Below are 21,145 nucleotides of genomic sequence, written 5' to 3'. Positions count from 1 at the left end.
CTATTTTTGTAATTAGCATGATTACGCAATTTTTATGGCCTTAAAGATAAGGGGAAACTTTGAATAATTTAAATAATGTGAAAGTAAGCCCATCTTTTTCTATGGTTCTTGATCATAGAACTCAACCCTGTAAGTTTCCAAAGTCTTCCCACTCCCTCATGTAAGTCTCTGCCAGGGCACGGGGTGGTGGCGTCTTCATCGTTACAGAGGGAGGAAAGGCAGATCAGAAAGGATGAGCATGTACCTGCTCATGTTTCCATGACTGAGTGAGATTAGTAGAGCCGGGATTTGAACCTGGGCGTTGGGACACGAAATCCAATCTTTTTTTTCCACTTGATTCTCACGTGGTCTCACGGCCCTACTGCAACATTTAAAGTCACACTACTTATCTCCCCAAAGCTGACACAGCGAGAATGTGGCCATCAGCAAGCCAGACAGAGCACCTCACCAGGACTCAAATCTGCCAGAACCTTGGTCTTAGACTTCCCAGCCTTCAGAATTGTGAGAAATTAATTAATTAATTAATTAAAATAAAGTTGCACTATTCTAAAGAGGTGGCTAAAGCATTCCCAGGGACCTTTGCCTCCTGGGTCTCTGCTCACCTGGAGACCCTTTATAAATAGCATTGAGCTTTATGTATGACTCAGTTTACCTATGGCCTTTTCAAAAGCTTTTACTTCCCATTTGACTAGAAAGTCAATTACGTAATGGAACGTCACTAAGTGAAAGAGGCTTCTTGCAATGATATTCACAGGTCAGTAGCTAACATGGTCAGGGGTGCACAATGTGGCATAATGGTTGACTTTGTACATGTTATTATTTCTTCTAAGCCTCTGTTTTCTCATCTACAAAGTGGAATAATACTAATAATAGTTACTACCTGACAGATACACTAGGGATTTAGCCACATATTAGGTTAGTATTAGAATATTTTTTTATTCCTTTTTTTTTTTTTTTTTTTGGTTGACACAAAAAAGCATCCAGTCTACTGAAACAAAGAAAAGCCATCACTACTATTTTTATTTCTAGATGTGCCAGCAGGCCCCACAAGCACTGACCTTTTCACTTAACTCTGTTTAGGGTTTGATGCCTACTTCACGTCCCGCACGCTCGAAAACAACAGAAGAAACGTATGGTTTGCCGAGTACTGGGAGGAAAACTTCAACTGCAAGTTGACGATTAGTGGGTCAAAAAAAGAAGACACAGATCGCAAATGCACAGGTAATTTAATTCTCGTTGTCCTTCTCCTATTACTCCACGCGGCTAGCATTGCAATGGCTATGTAGCTGACAGAAGGAAGCTTGGCTGGAGACAAATTGAAAAAGTAAATTGAATTTTACTAGATTGTTCAGAAAATGGAACAGGAGCATAAGTCTTGCAGGACAAAAGAAGAACAGACAAGAATGTATTCTTTTCTGCCTGTCTATCTAGCAGTAATTGACATTTTCACTGATTCTTTGAATTCACAAGGGGTCATGTTGCTTTGAATGCTCTCGTTGATAAATATTAGTTCATGTTCCAGCTGGGAGTATGAAGTCATTTTCGCATAGACAAAAATCTCTGACAAATCCCATACGATTGCCAGATTTAACTCTTACCGTGGATACTATATTTTGTTAAGGAAACAAAGTGCTTGGGTTTGGAATGGTAAAAATTCCAAATTATTTCCATAATGTCTAGGTTAATGAATCATCTGCTACTTAAAATATGCTTAAAATATTCACTGCTCCTTATATGTAACCGTACATAGTTATTACAAAATGAAAAATGTGTGTGTGCATGTAAGTAGTCAGAAGGAAAAATTACACATTTATTCATTTATTCATTCACAAATACTTATTGAACAACTCCTTTCTGCTAAGTGCTGTGCTGGGCATTGTTGATGACCATGAGCAAACCTGGTAAAGACCCAGCTTCCATACTGCTGAGAGTCTAGTGGAGGGAATCTGACATTATTCTGGTAATCTTGCTAATGAATGCATAATTAAAAACTTCCATATGTGTTCTGGGGGTTATGAGGGCATATAATTTCACTCATGTTGAAGATGGAAGCCGTCTCAAAAGACTTTCTTTAGGGAATTATGCTTGAGTCAAGTTCCAAAAAAGGAGTAGGCATTGGCCGATTAGGGGAGGAGAAGGATGGGTTGGAGAATTTCTGATTTAACTTGGCAAAGGTCTTGTAGCAGGAGGAATTATTGTACCTCTGAGGGATGTGAAAACAGAAAAATGTGACTGAAGTACAGAGAGTAGGGAGAATGTGTGAACTAAGGCTGCAGGCACAGAGAGAAAGGCGGAGACTAAGTCATGTTGGGCCGGATGGATGTGGAATTTGGTCTCTATTCTAAGACTACTGGGTAACCATGGAAGGGTGTTATCAGGGCATGATATGATCTGCCGTCCTATCATCTAGACCTCGTTTAAACAGCATTCCCTACCTCCATACCCTAGAAGCTATCAACATTTGTGTTGATGACACTGAGTTATCACAAAACCCTAAAATGTCTTCTCTATGGCCAAGAAAGGCACATTCATGTTGGACACAGTTCCTATGTTTAGTTTATCTTTGCAATATAGCTCTTTGAATGTCGATCATCTGGATGTTGTAGGTTCGTCTGCTCAACAAGCATCTATGAATCACGGGGGTTACATGTAATGCATGGTACTAAGAATACGTTGAAGACTGTGAGGATGCTTAAGTGTAGTTTTTTTCTCAAGGAGTTTTCTGTGAAAAGAGATACAGGAATAGAGACATGAATAAAAACAATGATGCAAAATCAATATGATGCATATATTGGAGATATAATAGCAGATTGACCACGTTCTCCAGATCATGTTGTGTGACAATATGGTATTTTCAAAAATACGTTCCTTACAATGTTGGGGAAAAAATTAATTTAATGTTGAATAGACCTAGGTGACACAGAGCTTTCAAGTGGAAACTGCAAAAATTAGTTTGACATCTGGATAATTTGTCTATATGACAGGAACTGTTCAAGAGTACTGGAAGTACATAGATGATTGATGAGAGCTGGCTCGGTTCTTTCTGACATTTGGTGTTCTGCAGAGTGTCTGCAAGGTGGAATGGATTTTTTGATGGGCATTAGGATTGTTGTCTTCTAAGGATAAGCCCCTGTCTTTTCATGTGCTCTAACACAGGCGGTTCTATCTGTAGCCATGTTTTAGTGCTGATATTGAGAATTTGGGTTTATAAAAACAAATAAGGTCATAATCTAAACCATTACCTTACAAACATGGAAGTGGAATTGTTTGTGTCTTCCTACCATACTCCTCCCATGTGGATAATCTAGGATATCATTCACTAAATTACCCATGGCCCCAAATTATCCATATAGTCTCTCTTTTCCCTTTCTTTTCTCACCACTTCCACGCAGCAAGTGGTACCCTACTGAATGGAGGTAAATGCAATTACCATCATCATATCTCTTACCCTTCCAGTTATTGGATATAAGTACATGGGTGGTCATGTGTTTGTTTTTGTTTCTTGTCCTTCCTTTTGCCAAATCCGACACTGTGTCTATCTTGCTTTGGTAGTATTCCCAAAATACTATTTAACAAATCTTGGCATTTAAAAATACCTCAGTCTGGAAGTGGAGAATTGGAACAAAAGGCAAGCTGAGAACCGCTAGACTAGAGGAAAAGGAGCAGAGATGCAGAGAAGTGACGGATTCCATTGTATTAATGAGAGATCTGAACTGTGGCGAGGAAAGACGGGATGGGAGAGGGAGGCACTGATGGGCTTAGGGATGCGGATGCTATAAGGGAAAACTGCCTCAGTAACCAGATTTTGAAACATTAAAAGAATGGGCACAGTCTGAAGAGTAATCAGAGGAGGAGGCCAGTTGGGTGGTCTGGTGCTACGGATCGGCGGCAGGGAGACAAGGAATGTTTCAGTCTGAGGACTGCGGAAGACGCCCCCTTCACATCTCTTTCTGTGCCTGGGATCTGCTAAAGAATAAGAAGGTCTTAGCATCTCCCCTCCTAAGATGGGAGTACAGATAAAAATGCAAACATTTTTTCTTCTGGGATGTATAGCCTCTTCAGCCATAATGAGATACATTTGTTACATATTAGTTGCAAGTAGACCAACATTAAATCAATCATTTGTCACGTTTTTAACATAAGGAATGAGATTCACATTATTTGGAAAGAGGAAGTTCTTAGGGTCAGGGTATAAAAGTAAAACGTCATGACAGGAAGAATAACTGTTGAAAAAAATATTCATTAGGAGCCATGAGATACACTGCGCATACATCATAATGATACCTGGTGTTAGGCGTGCATGCATTTTTGTAGAGAACAACCTGAACCACTATGTGATCTTTATTCCTGTGAATTATTCATATTCATTTAAAGTCTCCTTCAAAAAAGGGATGCTATCACATATTTTTAGTATTTTAAGAACATCCCAACTTTCCTTAATTCCAATTCCAGAGTCTCCCAACTCTTGAGAGTGAGACAGTTTTCCTCATGCCTACCCTAGCAGTGGCGTCATTTTCATGGGTACAGACCAATCCTTGGCAGTGGGATTTCCTGCTCACAGGTTGTCTTGGCTGCCATCTCTCAAGGGGGCACCTAAATGAGCATGTGTATCGTGGGCCACACTCTCACAGAGAACAAACTCCATTTGACAGGTATTGAGGCCATTCACACCACTTTGTAACAGAGCTGTGTTTTCTCATAGAGACAGTGCTAGCTGTCCACACAGTAATCTCTATGAGACAGTTCACCACAGACAACTTGTCATTCACAGGCAGAATGATCAGATGTGATTTTGTTCAGGTTGTGTTTATATTCACCCACCCACTGCCCACCAGCCAAGTGTGTTCACCCTTGACACTTGCCAGTGTACCACTGAAACAAAGACACATTTAGAGTACGATCTCTGGGAATACTATGTTTCTGTGGAGAAATCCAGGCCAAGGAAAGAAGGAAAATTGCACAAATGAGTTGATGTCTCTGAAAGAAGAGATGGAGGCCACCCTGGAGTCAGGAAGACCACTGCACCAAAGCGGTGAAGACACCATAGGTTTGGGAATCAAAGAGGCCTGGGCTTGTGTTCCAGGGATGCCCACGATCACGCTTGTGAGAGCTTGGACGTTATTGAATCTTTCAGAGCCATTCCTTATTTTTGAAATGAGAATAGTAGAACTTCACATTCAAAATTGTTGTGGGGACTAAATGAGATAATTCAAGGACAAGATCTGAAATGGTCCTGACACATAGTAATAGCTCAGTCACAGCAATGGTTTTATGCTGTTTGCAGCAGCCTGTGAGGAATTCATGAGGATTCTCTTGTCTGTGTCTCTCCTGTGGGAGATCAGGACGTACGTCAAACATAATAAAGCACATAAGTATAGACAGAAGCTTTTCATTGGGGTGCATATTATAGAGTGATGTACTGAGGTGTCAAAAAGTTTGCAGACAGGCATCATATAACATTATGGTGTAAGTGAAATATGAAGCTCAAGGCTTTCTAGCACCATAATGCAGAGTGTGTATCTAAGTGTCATTGGGCCCTGGACGTGCTCCACACCTCACATGCCAAATGTTCATATCCTCCTGATGAGCTATACCCTTCTGTAGTTAGCAGCATCCCCAGTATCTTAGCTCCCAAATGCGTTCTTTAAATTCACAAGGAGGCTCTGAGAATCTGAATGTGTTTGCCTATGGCCGAGCAATACCTTATGGCTCACCTGTCATGTCTTATGGTTTTCACAGAGCATCTGTCTAACTAACATGACTACTCTGCCAAATGCCACCTGGTGAATACTGATTCATCAGAGTTACCTCCTGGCTGAAAAGAAGGAACTCAGCATTTAGAAATCCATCATCCTATGAAGGGACAATTTGACTTGCTGAGATTTGTTTTCCTTTTGAGATGACAGAGGATGAGTAAATGGTTGACTTTTTATGGGTAACAACCCTTTGTATCCCATTGCTAGAGCTCTCAAGTCACACAATAAGCATATTCAGTTTTGATTTGTGTCCCTGATCAACCAGACTGTCCCGTGGGAAGATACAGGGGGCCAAAGAGCACACTCAGGTAAATGTCACATATGGGAGGTCAGAATCCTTAAGCTGTGTTTTCTTACACCTCAATTCTCAAAGACATACTAACAGTTTAAGTAAAATTCCTCTTTTTTTTTTTGAGACAAAGTCTCACTCTGTTGACCAGGCTAGAGTGAGTGCCGTGGCTTCAGCCTAGCTCACAGCAACCTCAAACTCCTGGGCTCAAGCGATCCTCCTGCCTCAGCCTCCCAAGTAGCTGGGACTACAGGCATGTGCCACCATGCCTGGCTAATTTTTTCTATATATATATATTTAGCTGTCCATATAATTTCTTTCTATTTTTTAGTAGAGATGAGGTCTCGCTCTTGCTCAGGCTGGTCTTGAACTCCTGAGCTCAAACAATCCACCACCTTGGCCTCCCAGAGTGCTAGGATTACAGGCGTGAGCCACTGCGCCCGGCCAAAATTCCTCTTTTTTAATGGGGCTAAAAAAAGCCTGTTAACAAATGCCATTGGTGAATACACCATGTATTTCTCAAGTCTTTTATTCTCCACTGGACCAAGGCCCATTAGAGCCTGTATAATTTGTTAATAAGACTATCGAGACAAATGAATTACATTTAACAAAAGTCAAGTGCTTTGAGAATATATGTGCAGAAAGAATTTAGTACTATACTAATTAGTTTTCCCTGTCATTTTATTATTTTATTCTGAAGTAACCTTTAATTGTCATATAGATGTTGTATTGCAGCACCCAATTTACTTAGCATGATTAAGGAATCAACATTAAAATGTTATGGATGAATAATATCTAATCCTTTGGTGCTTTAAGACTTTTTGAAGCCATTTTGATGAGAAGCATCAATAAAATGCATTTTTACACCTTCATGCTTCCTTAAACAGAAGCTTGGCACAAATTAATTATGATTTAATCTCTAAGAGCATACATTATAGGATTGTGTGTTAATATTGTTCTTTGTTAAATTTTTTATTCTCTGACTCATCTCTAGATATTAGAGTCTTGATTGGCATTTTTCTTGCTACCTTCACCCTTAAATCTCCCCAATGTACCTCCTAAATGGCTGGTTTCTATATTTGCATAATGTGTAAATGTGTCAAATTGTTAAGAATTTTTATTTGTTAATTAATTCATTGATTTTAAAATGCGCATTAAATAAGTACAAAGTCATCACAGAAAGGTTATTAAGATATATAACTTTGTGCATTTAGTAAGGCATTTCGCAGCAACTCTTTGGATAAGGTCGCTAACAAAATTTAGATAAGTGGAATGCCAGTTAACATACGGTTCTCCAAATTAGAATGATCTGAATGTCACATCTGAAATACTCATTGTTTTTGGAAAACCTCTTTAAATCCATTTTTGGAACATAGGGTATTGAATAAAAGTCCTGTGTATATAAAAGGTGATTATCTTTCTAGACTGTAAGTTCCCATAAGTAATAGTCAAAAATAGACTTTAGTGTAACATTAAATCATATTAAATTTATGTTAATTCTATGGCTTTGATTTTGATTCACTTAGATATGAAAGTTTATCTTCTTGTATTATTTTGAAATTAAGAAAATAATCTTTTTTAAAAGGAATTTAAGAACAAAAAGATAACCTCTTTTTGAGAGCAGCATGTCACCAGCCATGCCAAGCCTCAGTTATTCCGCTAGATAAATTTGGAAGAAGATCAGCCAGATGATTAGACAGTGCTTGATTCTGAGGGCAATAATTAGTGTGGCCTTTCCTATGGTTGTATATTGTAATAGATATGAATCTCGAGCCACAAAATCACCAGTGGAAAAAATAGAACTTTGCTTTGTTTTTTCAATCTCCATTCCAATATTTTGTAGAAATTTAATCAGTCTTTTAAAAGTTCCTTATCCTACCTGGTCCATAGGACCGAGTCTTAGTTACAGAGGACTTTTTCAAGTCCAGGACGTGGAAATTACTTGTGAGGTACCTTTGCTCTGGGCCTTTGGCATCTATCTGTGATTTCTCACTATCTGCAAATGCATCTCCACGAATGTACCTTGTCTGTTCCTGCCCTTAGTAAGGAAGGTCTGAGGGCTTTTCTGCATGGATCCTTGGTCCTGGCCTCAGAGCCTCTCCAGGTCAACCCTGACTTTGATGACTTTTGGGGCCCTCCTGTGATGCTGGTTGGGGGAGGTGGCAGAGCCTAGGACACTCTCCATGAGCTCATGCCAGCATTTATCTTTTACACCTCCCTCAGTCTCTCCCTTCTCATCTTCCATTTTTGAATGTCTTTATCACAGACTTGGAAAAAGGCAGGGTTAACTTAGATCTAGTCATATCCTTCCAAATCTTTTGGAACTTCAGGGATCCAATTTTTGAAGCTCAAAGCCTAGTCCTGATCACGTAACATGGGCTTTTAAAACTGAAAAGTCAATCTTTTATTTATTATTATTGTTATTATTGGTATTGTTGTTATTCTAATTTATTTCTGCTATTCTCCTGTGTTCTATTATTGCCATCCTTCCCAAATGTAATGAAAAGGAGTTCTGAAGCTGCTGTGTTTAGGAAAAGAGTGGGAGAGGGGAAACGAAAGGCACATTCATTGATATGACATGTTACTATGTTAGAATATCATCATCTGGCACAAGCCAAGGTAGTTGAATGGTGGGCCAGGTCCTTGTCTTTGCTAAATAGTGCAAACATAGCACCAAACTCTTAAACCTCATCTTTCCAAATCTTGACCAGATGACCAAGGTGGGGGCTGTCCATCTTCAGCCTTAGAAAATAGATTTTTATAGATGGCCCCTGACCCTGAAGTACATAAATTCTTGCTTCTACCGCAACCCTACAAAGCATGAAAAGGGGTCTCTGCCACACAGCATTTTAATTTAGGCCACATTTCCTAAAATTTCTCTTGCCACATGGCACATCAAGGCATCCACAGAAACTGTGTTTAATTCTGCACAGAATCAAGCCAGCCAGTGGAATACCCACTTGAAAGCCCAAGAGTATCCAGGAAAACTGTTTCCATAAATGCTAGAAGCCGTAATTATTCGAGCTGTGTGTCATTTCTTTCTCAGTAACTCCAATACATAAAATCTCTAAAATTGGGAGTTATGGCCTTTCTGTATTCGGAAAGTCTGTCAGGCACGGCTCTTAATGAGGAGGAATTCCTGAACTAGAGGAATTAATGCATATGCGTCTTCTTAGCAGCAGCCCTTGTAAACAAAGTGCCTCTTATAAGCAATATAAGTATTATAAATTGGATGCTTAGAGTCATTTTAGTAGGTGTAAGAAAGGGCTGTGGAGTGACTTATCAAGTGTCATCAAGCAAGTTAGAGTAGAATAGAGCCTTCCTTAGGAAGAGTTTCTAGGAATAGAGGTTCCCCCCAGCATACCCTGTAAAGAGAAATATGGATACTAAAAGCATTTTAGGTTTTTATGGGGTGTGCAGTGTCATATTTATTTTCCTACAGAATAAAATGTGCTCATAAGATAAGTATCAACCATATATATGTAAACCCAGATAAAAACTTTCTAGAGCTAATTCTAACTTTGTCTCCTTCATTCCAACAGCAGGAGGTCCAGGTGTGTCGGGGAACACATAGGGAGGCTGCTAATTTCCTCATCCTCAACCTCAAATAGTATTTATTGTTTGCCATCCTGGGCACAGGAGGCTCTGTGTAGACTTTAAACACCGTCTCTATGATGTAGAAACGCAGTACTCAAGCTGCCTGCTTAAGTCTCACCAGCTCCCTCGTGAAAGACTTGAGCCGAATTGCCTGGGTTTGTATTCCAGTTCTTTCTGTTACAGTGTCACCTTGGGCAAACTACTTAAGTATTCTCACCCCTGTCCCCAACTCCTCATCTGTAACGTGGGGATAACAGTAGTCCCCAGCACATGGGACCATTCACAAGGATTAAATGGAACAGTGCCCGGTGGGGATCAGGGGTTAGATGCCATCCTGGTGGTTGTTCATGGTGGTGACTGATCCTACTTTGGTTTCTGTTAAAAAAACAAACAAACAAACAAAAGACAAGACTCTTCCATAGCTAAAATGGCCTGTCCTTCCTTTATTTCCATATCCAGCCTTATTCTTCCTTAACCTTAAATACCCTTTGTTTTATATTGAGCTAGGCACATAGCAAAACATTTGTGTATGTTTATATCATTCTTTTTGATCCCTGTATCAGCCTTGTGGGATAGATAAGGCAGGTATTGCCCTCGTTTTACAGATTAACACAAAAGAAAGCAACCTTGGAGAAATTCTGTGACTTATCTCAGAGTATGTAGCTGCCAATGGGAAAAATGTAATAATCTCAACAACGAATTGCCTACGTTCATTTTTTCCCGAGTTCTGTCACTCATTTAATTACTCATCAGATGTGTACTCAGCCGCACTGGGCTGGTGTCTGTGCTGGGCCAGAGAAAACAAGCAAGATCTTTGCTTTCAGGCAGCTTGTGCTCCAGCCTAGGAGACAGAGAGAAACCCAAAAGCAGGTATATAAAATAATGAAGCGTTGTGAAGAGCGCTGTGAAAGAAACAAGAAGCTGAGCTAGAAAACAATAGTGAACGATTGTTCCAGGAATATGTAGTTGGCAGAAATTATCGTAGCAGCCACGTTTGTCCATGAGAGGTTATTTATCTGTTATAGAGATGATGACAATCTGGTTCAGATGGATCAACCAAATGGCAAACACAGCTCATTTCTGCCTATGCTCTTTCTCCTCTGACGCCTAGTTGCCTCCTGAGACCTTTAGAGAATGGAGCGTGCCAATAGGTACTTCCTCATTTGGGGGTAACTTCATGGTTTTGCTTTAGCGATTTCCTTATTTTGTGACACCCAGACACATAAGGGCTCTTAGCAGAATATATTTGATAATGATCCTGTATTGGTCCCTTTTGGTCCCCACTAATAAACAGCTGTAGTGAAGAAGTAAGTTGACCTTGTTTCTTTCTTCCTTTCCTAAGCTCAAAATAGGGCAGTATTTTCCAGTTTATGTTCAAATTTTGTTATATGGATGAAAAGCTAGTAGTTTACACAAGGAGAAAAGACACAGGACTCAAACTCCTTATCTCTGAGGCCGAATACTTATACAATAAGGAATTGTAGCCCTGACTATAAAATTCTCTTTGACTATATCTCATGCCCTTGGGACTGTCTTTTTAGGGTGGGCCAAACACAGGCCAGCAGCCTTGTTGAAGCAGATGGTGGAGATTGAAATAGTGAGAAACCCAGGCGGCACAAAATAATACCTTTAAGGAAACTCATACCAGTATTGGGGTAGCAGATATAAATTGAGCTACCAAAATGGTCCGATGCTCTGGCAGAAGTGGGCAATTTGCTACGAAAGGAAAATGTCGAATTACAAGACGGTATTGCTCTCTCATTTGAGAAAAAATGCAACTGTCATGTGCAAGTCCTGGGGAAGTTTGTAACAAATGGCTACACTTTAAAATTAAATTTTTAAAAACTACAAAAAAGAATAAAAAGGAAATGATGCCAAGAGCCACGCTGAAGCAATTTCCCTTTTGTGGCTAGACGTGAACAGAAATCATTAGGACAAGTAGTTACTGGACTTCTAACAGCCTGGCTGTTGACGTGACGACATAAATCACGCCTCCTACAGAGACTGTATGTCAATAGGTTCTCTCTTCGCTTGGACAAGTTTTGAGATTGCAGACGTGTTGGTGAGTTTTACGAAGCACTCAACATCTAAATTGGTGCTACTTTTAACGTGCAAAACAAATCCTGTTACCCCCAATACTTAAAACATTTCAGTGGCCGTACATTATTCATAGGAGGAAGATTAAAACCCTCACCATGGTCTCTAGGGCCCTATCTCATATTCCTGTGACTCTGATCTTCTGGTTCTGTGAAGGCATCTGGATTCTTCCTGCCACAGGGCCTTTGCACATGCTAGTCCCTCTGCCTGGAATTCCATTTTTCCAGTACAACTTTTGAGTAGTTAACATTCACTCACCCTTCACATCGCACACTGTCACCTCTTTAAGGAAGCCCCCACCATGATTTAGAGTAGGTTCATTACTGTCTACTCTCCTGCCTTCTTTTCCTTGTGAAAGGCCCTTGCCTCTGTTTGTGATGCTGTGCTCATCAGTGGCAGTATGTGGGGAATGTCCTTCTCCTGTTCTTGGCTTCAAGCTTCATGAAACCAGCCACTCTCTCCTCTATTTATGCACATCTTCACATTCCTATCCTTAACCCAGTATTGAGCTTAAAGTAGGAATTTAACGGATAGTTGTTGAGGAATTAATTTTAATTTCCATGCTTAAAACAAACAAAAAATCTGCTTTGCATAAAATATTTCAATACAACTGATCAAATCAGAGGAGGGGCAGGTAATATGTGCCTTTGTTTTTCTGAAGGTGCCCAGCTTGCTGTGTGAACAAGCACTGAAGTGGCATCTCGCTTTGGGAGAAGCAACCTGGGCAAATGGGTTGAATCAAGGGCTTTGTGGGATTTATTGGGCTGCACAGGTTAAATGTTTCCTAAGCTCATTATGTTTTGTACAAGACACAAAATGAAAATTGCAACATCTGCATATATTTAAGTAGACAAGTATTCCATTTTAAAGAAAAATGTGAACATCCTGAAATTCAATGAACTGTAATATATTAGAAATTTCTTTCTTTAAAAAAAAAAATCACAGGAATAGAGAACTGAGGAAATGTACCAGCCTCTTAGCTTTGACCATGTCCTTCCCTAAACTGATATTTGTTATGCTCATAGTGAAGAATTGTTGCATTTTATGTGTTATGAAAAAGAAATTACAATCAGGGTTAAAACCATAATGATAAAAATAATAAAATAGTCAACACTTATTAGATACTTTCTTAAATGGCAATGTTTCTTTCTGCAAACATGTAGGTGAATACAAATCTGAATAAGAAAACAAAAATTGTATTTTTGCAAGTCTTATACTTAAGATTTTAATTTTGAGCATCTTTTAGAAAATAATTACAAGAAGCAATATTCGTCGAATACTAGCTATCTGCCAGTCCCTAACTTAAGCACTTTATATAGATGATAATGATACTTGAAATGGTCATTCCATTTTTATACACAGTTTTTAGTTGAGGAAAAGGAAACCCATTTTAATGCTTTTATGTCTCTGAGCAACTTTCTGAGATAGTGTTATTTTTTTACTGTTTTATAAAGGAGGAAATAGAAACAAGGAAGGCACAATGACTGGCCCAACGTCCCATGGCACAGAACGGCAGGTCGGATTTAGGGAGGGCAGTGACACCATGCGCTCATGTTAGCTCGGTTAGAAAGTGGCAGAGCCAGAATCCAAACCCAGGACTGGCAGACTCCAAAGCCTGGTGCTGCTATTTGTTTCTTGTGCTCCAAGCTGTCTGCCCGGGTTGAGATACCTCATAGTGAACATGCTGTACTGCCGGGTCCAAGACATGCCGGACCCAGCGCCAGCCAGGACAGCACCTAAGAAAAGAAATGGAATGAAATGAGTGACCACAGGCTTTTGTGTTTTGGGACATCTGCCTTCCTCTCAGGCTTCTGTGAAGAGCTCTCTGCTATAGGCTTGTCCTCTGTTGAGTTGGTCCACCAACGAGTGTGTATCTGCCCATTCAATGATCAACTTCCTTTTTACCCAGGAGTAGAGAAAGCATGTGGGAAAGGAAGGGCAACTGGCCTTGGTAGAGAGGTGTCACTGCTCTGATGGAGAATGAATGCATATGCCACAAACCCCAGGAGTGTGCCCGCTATGACTTGACTTTCCTTCTCCTGGTACACTTGATTTGATTGTTAACCTGTTTTTGACTTTCTTCTGATTTTAACACCATACTGTGTGTCCTTTCATTAAAATACAGAATTATATCTTATTTCCTCAGTACTATTTACTAGCATTTATGGAATCAAAGAACTTCTCATGACCTCGCTGGGGTTTGTGATCCTGGTTTTTTGATTCATGGGAAGATGCTTACATACCACTTTATGGTCCCCTGGAAACTTGCAATGCTACCATGAGCAGAACCAAAAATTCTGGTAATCCTACGACACTACCATAGTGAAAACAAGAAATCCAGATAACTTTAATTGTGGTTTTTTAAAAAAAATTTTATAAATTGTAAACACCATACAGATAGTTAGTTTTCTTGGTTACCTTAAGTGTTATGTAATAAATAGACTATGATTTCATGTATGATAATTTATTGAATTTTTCCTTACATTGTTTCCAAATTTTGCAGGTATATATTATATAAAACACATTAGGACATATCTTACCTCTTCTCCTGTTTGATTTTTTTTTTTATTGCTTCCTTGGGATAAATTTCTAAAAGTTGTTAATTGGAGTAGTAAAAACAAGTACTTTGAAGCAAAATTGCCTTGAATCAATTTCAGTTCCTGCCTCGTGCTAGCTATGAAGCCTAACACAAGTGACTTTGTATCTCTGTACTTGTTTCCTAATTTGTAAAACACTGGTGATAATAATTACCTGTATAATTACCTAGAGTTTTGCTTCGTTTGTGTTTTAAGGAAAATTAATACATATAACATCCTTATTACAATGCCTGACACACAGGAAACCTTTGGTTAATGATAATAAAATGCACATTACCTATCTTTAGCTTTATTGATTCAAAGAGTATAAGCATTTTTTGGACAATTGAAATATATTGCCAAGCCGCTCTCTGAAAACACTGTACTAATTTATTCAGCCTTTGGCAAAGCTACTAAAATGTTATTTCTATTTTGATTTGTATTTCTTGGAAAACTTGCAAGATTGAATATTATCCCATATGTTTGGGTACCGATTTATCCCTTTTATGAGATGCACTTTAGAGTCCTTAAATTGTTTTAATACCCCTGTGTCATTTGAGCATCTCTACAACTTAGCACAGTTAGCAGGGCTGATGATATTTACAACCTACTGAAAAGAAAGATAAAAGCAAATTTCTTAGAGCTTCATTAAATTTCTTGCCCAGTGTTACTTGGATAGCATCAGGGAGAGTTCAGATTTGGACCAAAGTATTTTGCTTTGCTCTTGTTAATAATGATTCATGGAAGTGGCATCTCCCTGGCATGAAAGGGTTAACCTCATACTTTAAAAAACAAAACAAAAACTGCCTAACTTTTCCTGGTAAAGTGTTTAACCCCTTAAGAGAATATGATTTAAATATCTTATAAAACTGTTTCCTTTTGCTCATTTGGAAACCACAAAAGAAAACTTATAGCCTAACTGGCTCCTTAAAATACTTATTTTATAAGAAAGAATTAGCTGCAGTTTACGACTTCGAAGTAGTTATCTGCATACAGTGGCACATGCCTGTAGTCCCAGCTACTCAGGAGGATGAGGTGGAAGAATTGCTTGAGTCCAGAAGTTCAAAGCCAACCTGGGCAACGTAGCAAGACCTTGTCACAAACAAACAAATAAACAAACAAGAAAACTTACTGGGAAGTAGTTATGGTCTTATAAAGTATAATTTAATGGTTTCAGTGAATATAATTTTTAATAAATATTAATAATTTTGACCAACAGTCAGGCATTAACCTGTCATCTCTTAGATTATTATGCTCCTGTAGGAGAAAACTTACAAAACCTGTAAATTTAGTTTCTCAATTTAGCTTCGAAAATGCAAAGGAGGGTATTAGATCTGATATGTTTAGCCAATAGGCACATGCAAGAAAATGCCTATCACCATCATTCACCAGAGACATGCGAATTAAACCACAATGGGATTCTACTCCACATGGACAAAATGAAAAGACTGATAACATCAAAGAAGACATGGAGAAGCCAGCAGTTTTGTGCATCGCTGTTAGAATGTAAAGGGCTTGACTACCTTGGAGCACTTCTTCAAAAGTTAAACACACATGACCCTGTGGTATACAACTGTACTCCTAAGCATTTATGCAAGAGAAATGAAAACATGTCCACCAAACTCTTGTGCACAAATATTCATAGCAGCTTTATTCATAATAGCCCTATTGGGGAACAATCCTCCATTAGTCTCTCTTGTTTCTACTAATCTTGAAAGCAGAGGCACTGATTATCTTTTCATGATGTTTCTGTAGAAAATATCCTTGGAAGTCGCAGATAGGTATCCCTACGGACCACAGAGAAGTTTGTTTACTGGCCATTGAAGACAGTATCTCTCTCAAGCAAAGGTTAGGTGGCTTTGCTTGAGGTCCTTTATAAAAGATTCAGTTTCCTGAAGCTCAGAGTTTGACAGCTGAGCATAAACCCACGGTGTTTTTAGCATCTATGTGGACCACTTTGCCTTACCCACATGGGACCTGAGAGGGTGGTGAGAAGGGGACCCAGGGAAAACATAATGATTGTGCTGCTTGCTGTGCCTGGTTCTGATGAGGGTCCCGCATCTTTAGCCAGCACCCATAAAACTATGAAAGGCTAACTAGTTCCATGTAGGGTAAAATTTCAGACCTCTCACGCTTCTTGACAAATGCCAAGCTGGAAATAGCCCAGATGTCCATCCAAAGGAAAATGAATAACCAAACTCTAGTATGTCCATTCACTAGAATGATACTTAATAAAAAAGGAACGAATTGTTGATACATGAAACAAAATGTATAAATCTCAAAATTTTTAGTCTAAATGAGAGAAGCCAGACCCCCAAAGCACATATTGTGTAATCTTATTTATTTGAAATTCTTGAATAGAAAAAACTGATTTATGATGCTAGATTGCAGGTCAATGGTTGCTTCTTAGTGGGAGGAGAAGTGTTGACTATGAAGGGGCACAAGAAAATTTCTGGAGGTATGAAAATGTTCTGCATATTGACATGTGTTTGCCAAAACTAGTTAAACAATTCACTTATGACCCAGCATTTCGCTGTATGCAAAATATGTTTCTATAAAAAATATTCAAGCCTTGGATTGGGAGTCCAACAGCCGGAGTTTGACAACTTTACTAGCTACTTGTTATCTGTGTAACTTTGGGTAAGCTGTTTCAATTAAACCTCAGTTCCTTTACTTGTAAAATATCAATACAAATAACAGCATGTACCTCATTGGGTGATGACTAGAATTAAATAAGAGAATTCATGTAAACTGCTTAGAATAATTTTTGGGGTATAGAAAAATATCCATGAATTTTAACATTTTTATTGTTAATTGTAGTACTCTCCGTGAACATCAGACAACTTGAACTTGGTAGTTATATGAGAAATGATGGATATATTTGGATCAAGGTATAAACCCTCCATTATAGAGAAAAGAATAAGTATTCAAATGCAAACTATTAACGTTCAAATCCCTGACACAATGCTTTTATTCTTCCCTAGTCCTGAGAAGAAGCTTCATGGGCTATAAAGCTAGTTTAGGGATTGGCTTGACTTTGAGCAGAAGCGTGGCCTGCCAGATACTCCAAAAGGCCCTGATCAAGCCTCAAGGTACAGTTGCTAAATCTGAGATCAGCATGAAGCTAGAACTGCTATAAGAGAATTAAAGTAGTAACCAGGAGGGTTTTGCCTTCTGGCTTCCAGCAAAAATCATTTTGAAGGAAAGTGTATCTTCTTTGGGCCCCAGGAGTCCAAAAAATTTAAATTAAAATTAATCAACCATTATTAGCTCATAATTGAAGCTGACAAAACACCAAGGAAAAAAATACACTATGTGTGAAAGCCAGCAGAAACAAAGATAATATGTGTAAATCCACCAAGTCTTCTAATCTTAAAAAATTATCAGAAATAATATATTTAGAATAAAATCATATATAAAATATTTAGAGGAATAAATATGGAATCCCCCAAAGTGTGCAATCAACAAAAGGGTATCACAAATGACAAAACACTCCATGGATGGGTTAAAAAGTAGATTTCGACATAGCCAAAGAGAATGTGTGAACTAGAAAGAAAATCTGATAAAAACACACACACACACACACACACATACACACACACACACACACACACACACACACACATAGCACAGGACAAAAAGGATAACAAATACTGAAGTATTTGGAGGATAAGCATGTTAATGTAGCATTAATCAGCACTGAGTCCCAGAAGAAGTGAGTAATAAGAATAGAGAAGAGGGAATTTATGAAGAGATGATAACTGAGGATTTTTCAGAGCTGAAGAAAGAAAATAATTCATAGATCAGGGAAACATAAAGTATGCAAACCACAATAAAAAAGAAAGAAAGAAAGCAGAGAATAAGAGAAGAGAGGGGGAAGAGAGAAACTTTCTGCTGGACTCAATTATGGTGAAAATGCACAATATCAAAGATAATGTCTTACAATGGCTAGGTGGCAGTCTCAATTCCAGTTCACTGGAACCAGTTTTGTGTACCCTAGTGCAAACATTCTTGTCTTAAGAATCAAGACTCTAAGCAAGCAGAGATCAAATTTGCAACCATGGGAAACACTATGTTTGCAAGCCAGTCATTTGTTGTAATAATGATGAGGCTGTTTTCACTTCCACTCCTTCTTCCAAGACCTCAGTATTCTGACATAAAAAACAACACTATATATGTGTTTCTGGTTAGCAGCATATACCTGCTTTTGTAAGATGCCATCCCTAAATTGCAATGCATTGTCTACCAGCTGGCACAGTAACTAAGTCTTCAATAAGCTATTCTGTCATTTTATTATATTAAGCCATAGTGTTTAGGTGGAAAGGTGTGTGGTAAGACCAGTGCATCCAGTCCTATTCTCTTGCTTTATTTCAGTAAAAGGGGTTATATGATGAAAAATAATGTGAGTGACGCCATGAAAGTTAATGAGGCAGAAGTAACATTATGGGTGGTGGTTCAAGTATATTTTCAAATGTCTTCAGATGAGCGCTTTTTTTTTTTCCAGGACTATTCTAGATAAAAGATATCCATGCCAAATTCATTGAAATAACTGAGATATATTCCCTAAGGAATGTTGAACATCCTTATAAGGCTTACTAGAAATTGGATTGAAAATAGAATCCTGTCTGTATAATAATGAAAATGTTCTTATCCTGTTTCATCCGTGCATTACCGAAATGAGAGAAGCCCAGAGTTTTATTTCAATTGCGTCTAATCTGTAGATCAGTTTGGATAAAATGGACATCTTAATAATATTGTCATTCAATACATGAACATCATACATATACCTCTCTATTTTAAGTCCTCTTTCATTTCATATTTTATTATTTTCATTATTTAGATTTTGTATGTATTTTTTGTTAAATTTAACCCTACGTTTTTCATGTTGCTACTATAAAATAGTATCTGTATTTTTTCCCAATTTTTAAGGCTACCATACTGAAATAATATTAACTTCTGTACATAGATCTTGAATACTACAAATTTTCTACATACATTTATTATAGTAGCTCATTTGTAGCTTTCTTAGGATTTTTATATAGATGATCATCTGAGCATCTGTGATACAACCCTTTCTAATCTCAATGCATTTTGTTTATTTTTATTGCTTTATTACACTGATTAGGACCCCCAATGCAATATTGAGTAGAAATAATAATGAGAGTAACTTACTTTGTTCCAAATCTTTGGGTAAGTCAGTCTTGCACCAATGAATATGATCATAGTCATTGAGTTTTTATAAATGTTTGTAGATGTTCTTTATAAGGTTGCAAAAGTTCCTCTCTTTTAGTTTGCTGACTTTTGTTATGAATGGATGAATTCTGTCAAAGGACATGTTTGTATCTATTGAAATGATTGTGTAATTTTTATTTTTTAGCTAATTATATTGATTTATTTTCAAATATTAAGTCAACCTTACATTCCTAGGATAAACGATGCTTGATCATGTTGGATTATTTAATTGGATAATATTTTGTTAAGGAGTTTTATGTCTACTTTCATCATGGCCATTGTTTTATAATTTTCCTCTCTTGTAGTGTCTTTTTCTGGTATGGACATCAGATTAATGTTGACCTCAAAAAATAAGTTGACAAATGTCCCCATCTCTTCTACTCTCTGGAAGAGTTTATAAAGAGTTATTAATATGTATATTGTTGAAATATTTAGTAGAATGCACAAGAGTAGTCATCTCATCCTGGAGTTTTCTTTCTGGGAAGATTTTTATATGTATATTCAATTTATTTAACATATATAAAATCATTCAGATTATGTATTTGTTCTTTAATTTTAGCATATTGTGGGGGTACAAAAGTTTAGGTTATGTATATTGCCCTTTCCCCCCCACCCCCTTGAGTCGAGCTTCAAATGTGTCCATCCCCTAGACAGTGCACATCGCACTCATTATGTATGTATACCCCATCCTCTCCCCCTCCCATATCTGCCCAACACCTGATTAATGTTATTCCTGAATGTGTCCTTAGGTGATGGTCAGTGAAACCAATTTGATGGTGAGTACATTTGGTGCTTATTTTTCCATTCTTGGAATACTTCACTTAGTAGAATGGGTTCCAAGTCTATCCAGGAGAACATAAGAGATGCTATATCCCCATTATTTCTTATAGCTGAGTAGTACTCCATGGTATACATATACCACATTTTATTAATCCACTCATGTATTGATGGGCACTTGCGTTGTTTCCACATCTTTGCAATTGTGAATTGTGCTTCTATAAACATTCGGGTGCAGGTGTCTTTTTTATAGGATGTCTTTTGTTCTTTTGGGTAGATACCCAATAATGGGATTGCTGGATTGAATGGTAGGTCTACTTGTATCTGTTTAAGGTATCTCGATATTGCTTTCCACAGAGGTAGCACTAATTTGCAGTCCCACTAGCAGTGCATGAGTGTTCCTGTCTCTCCACATCCATGCTAACATTTATTGTTATGGGACTTTTTGATAAAGGCCAGTCTGACTGGAGTTAAGTAATATCTCATTGTGGTTTTGATTTGCATTTCCCTGATGATTAGAGATGTTGAGCATTTTTTCATATGTTTGTTGGCCATTCTTCTGTCTTCTTTTCAAAAATTTCTGTTCATGTCCTTTGCCCACTTGTTGATAGGGTTGTTTGATTTTTTCTTGCTGATTTTCCTGAGTTCTAAATAGGTTCTTGTTATCAGTCCTTTATAGGATGTGTAGCATGCGAAAATTTTTTCCCACTCTGTAGGTTGTCTATTTACTCTCATGATAAAAGCCATTCTCACTGGAGTTAAGTGATGTCTCATTGTGGTTTTGACTCCATTTATTGGAATCTTTTCCCCAGAGTATGTTT

The 21,145-nt window shown here is 38.1% G+C and overlaps 1 protein-coding gene across 1 annotated transcript in view; it reads left to right on the top strand.

Moving 5' to 3' along the window:
• Positions 1–21,145, top strand: part of GRM7 (glutamate metabotropic receptor 7) — a gene marked incomplete at its 5' end in the record, with an annotated part of 363,151 nt that overhangs the window by 121,778 nt on the left and 220,228 nt on the right. Inside the window, one exon of the mRNA XM_045530458.1 lies at positions 1,081–1,221. Coding sequence (XP_045386414.1) covers positions 1,081–1,221 — 141 coding nt within the window. The remainder of the gene's footprint in view (positions 1–1,080; positions 1,222–21,145) is intronic.

The sequence above is a fragment of the Lemur catta genome, chromosome 18, assembly GCF_020740605.2.
Source record: "Lemur catta isolate mLemCat1 chromosome 18, mLemCat1.pri, whole genome shotgun sequence".
Lineage (NCBI taxonomy): Eukaryota > Metazoa > Chordata > Mammalia > Primates > Lemuridae > Lemur > Lemur catta.
Note: the sequence above shows the minus strand (reverse complement) of the source record. Positions and strands in the feature narration are given on the sequence as shown.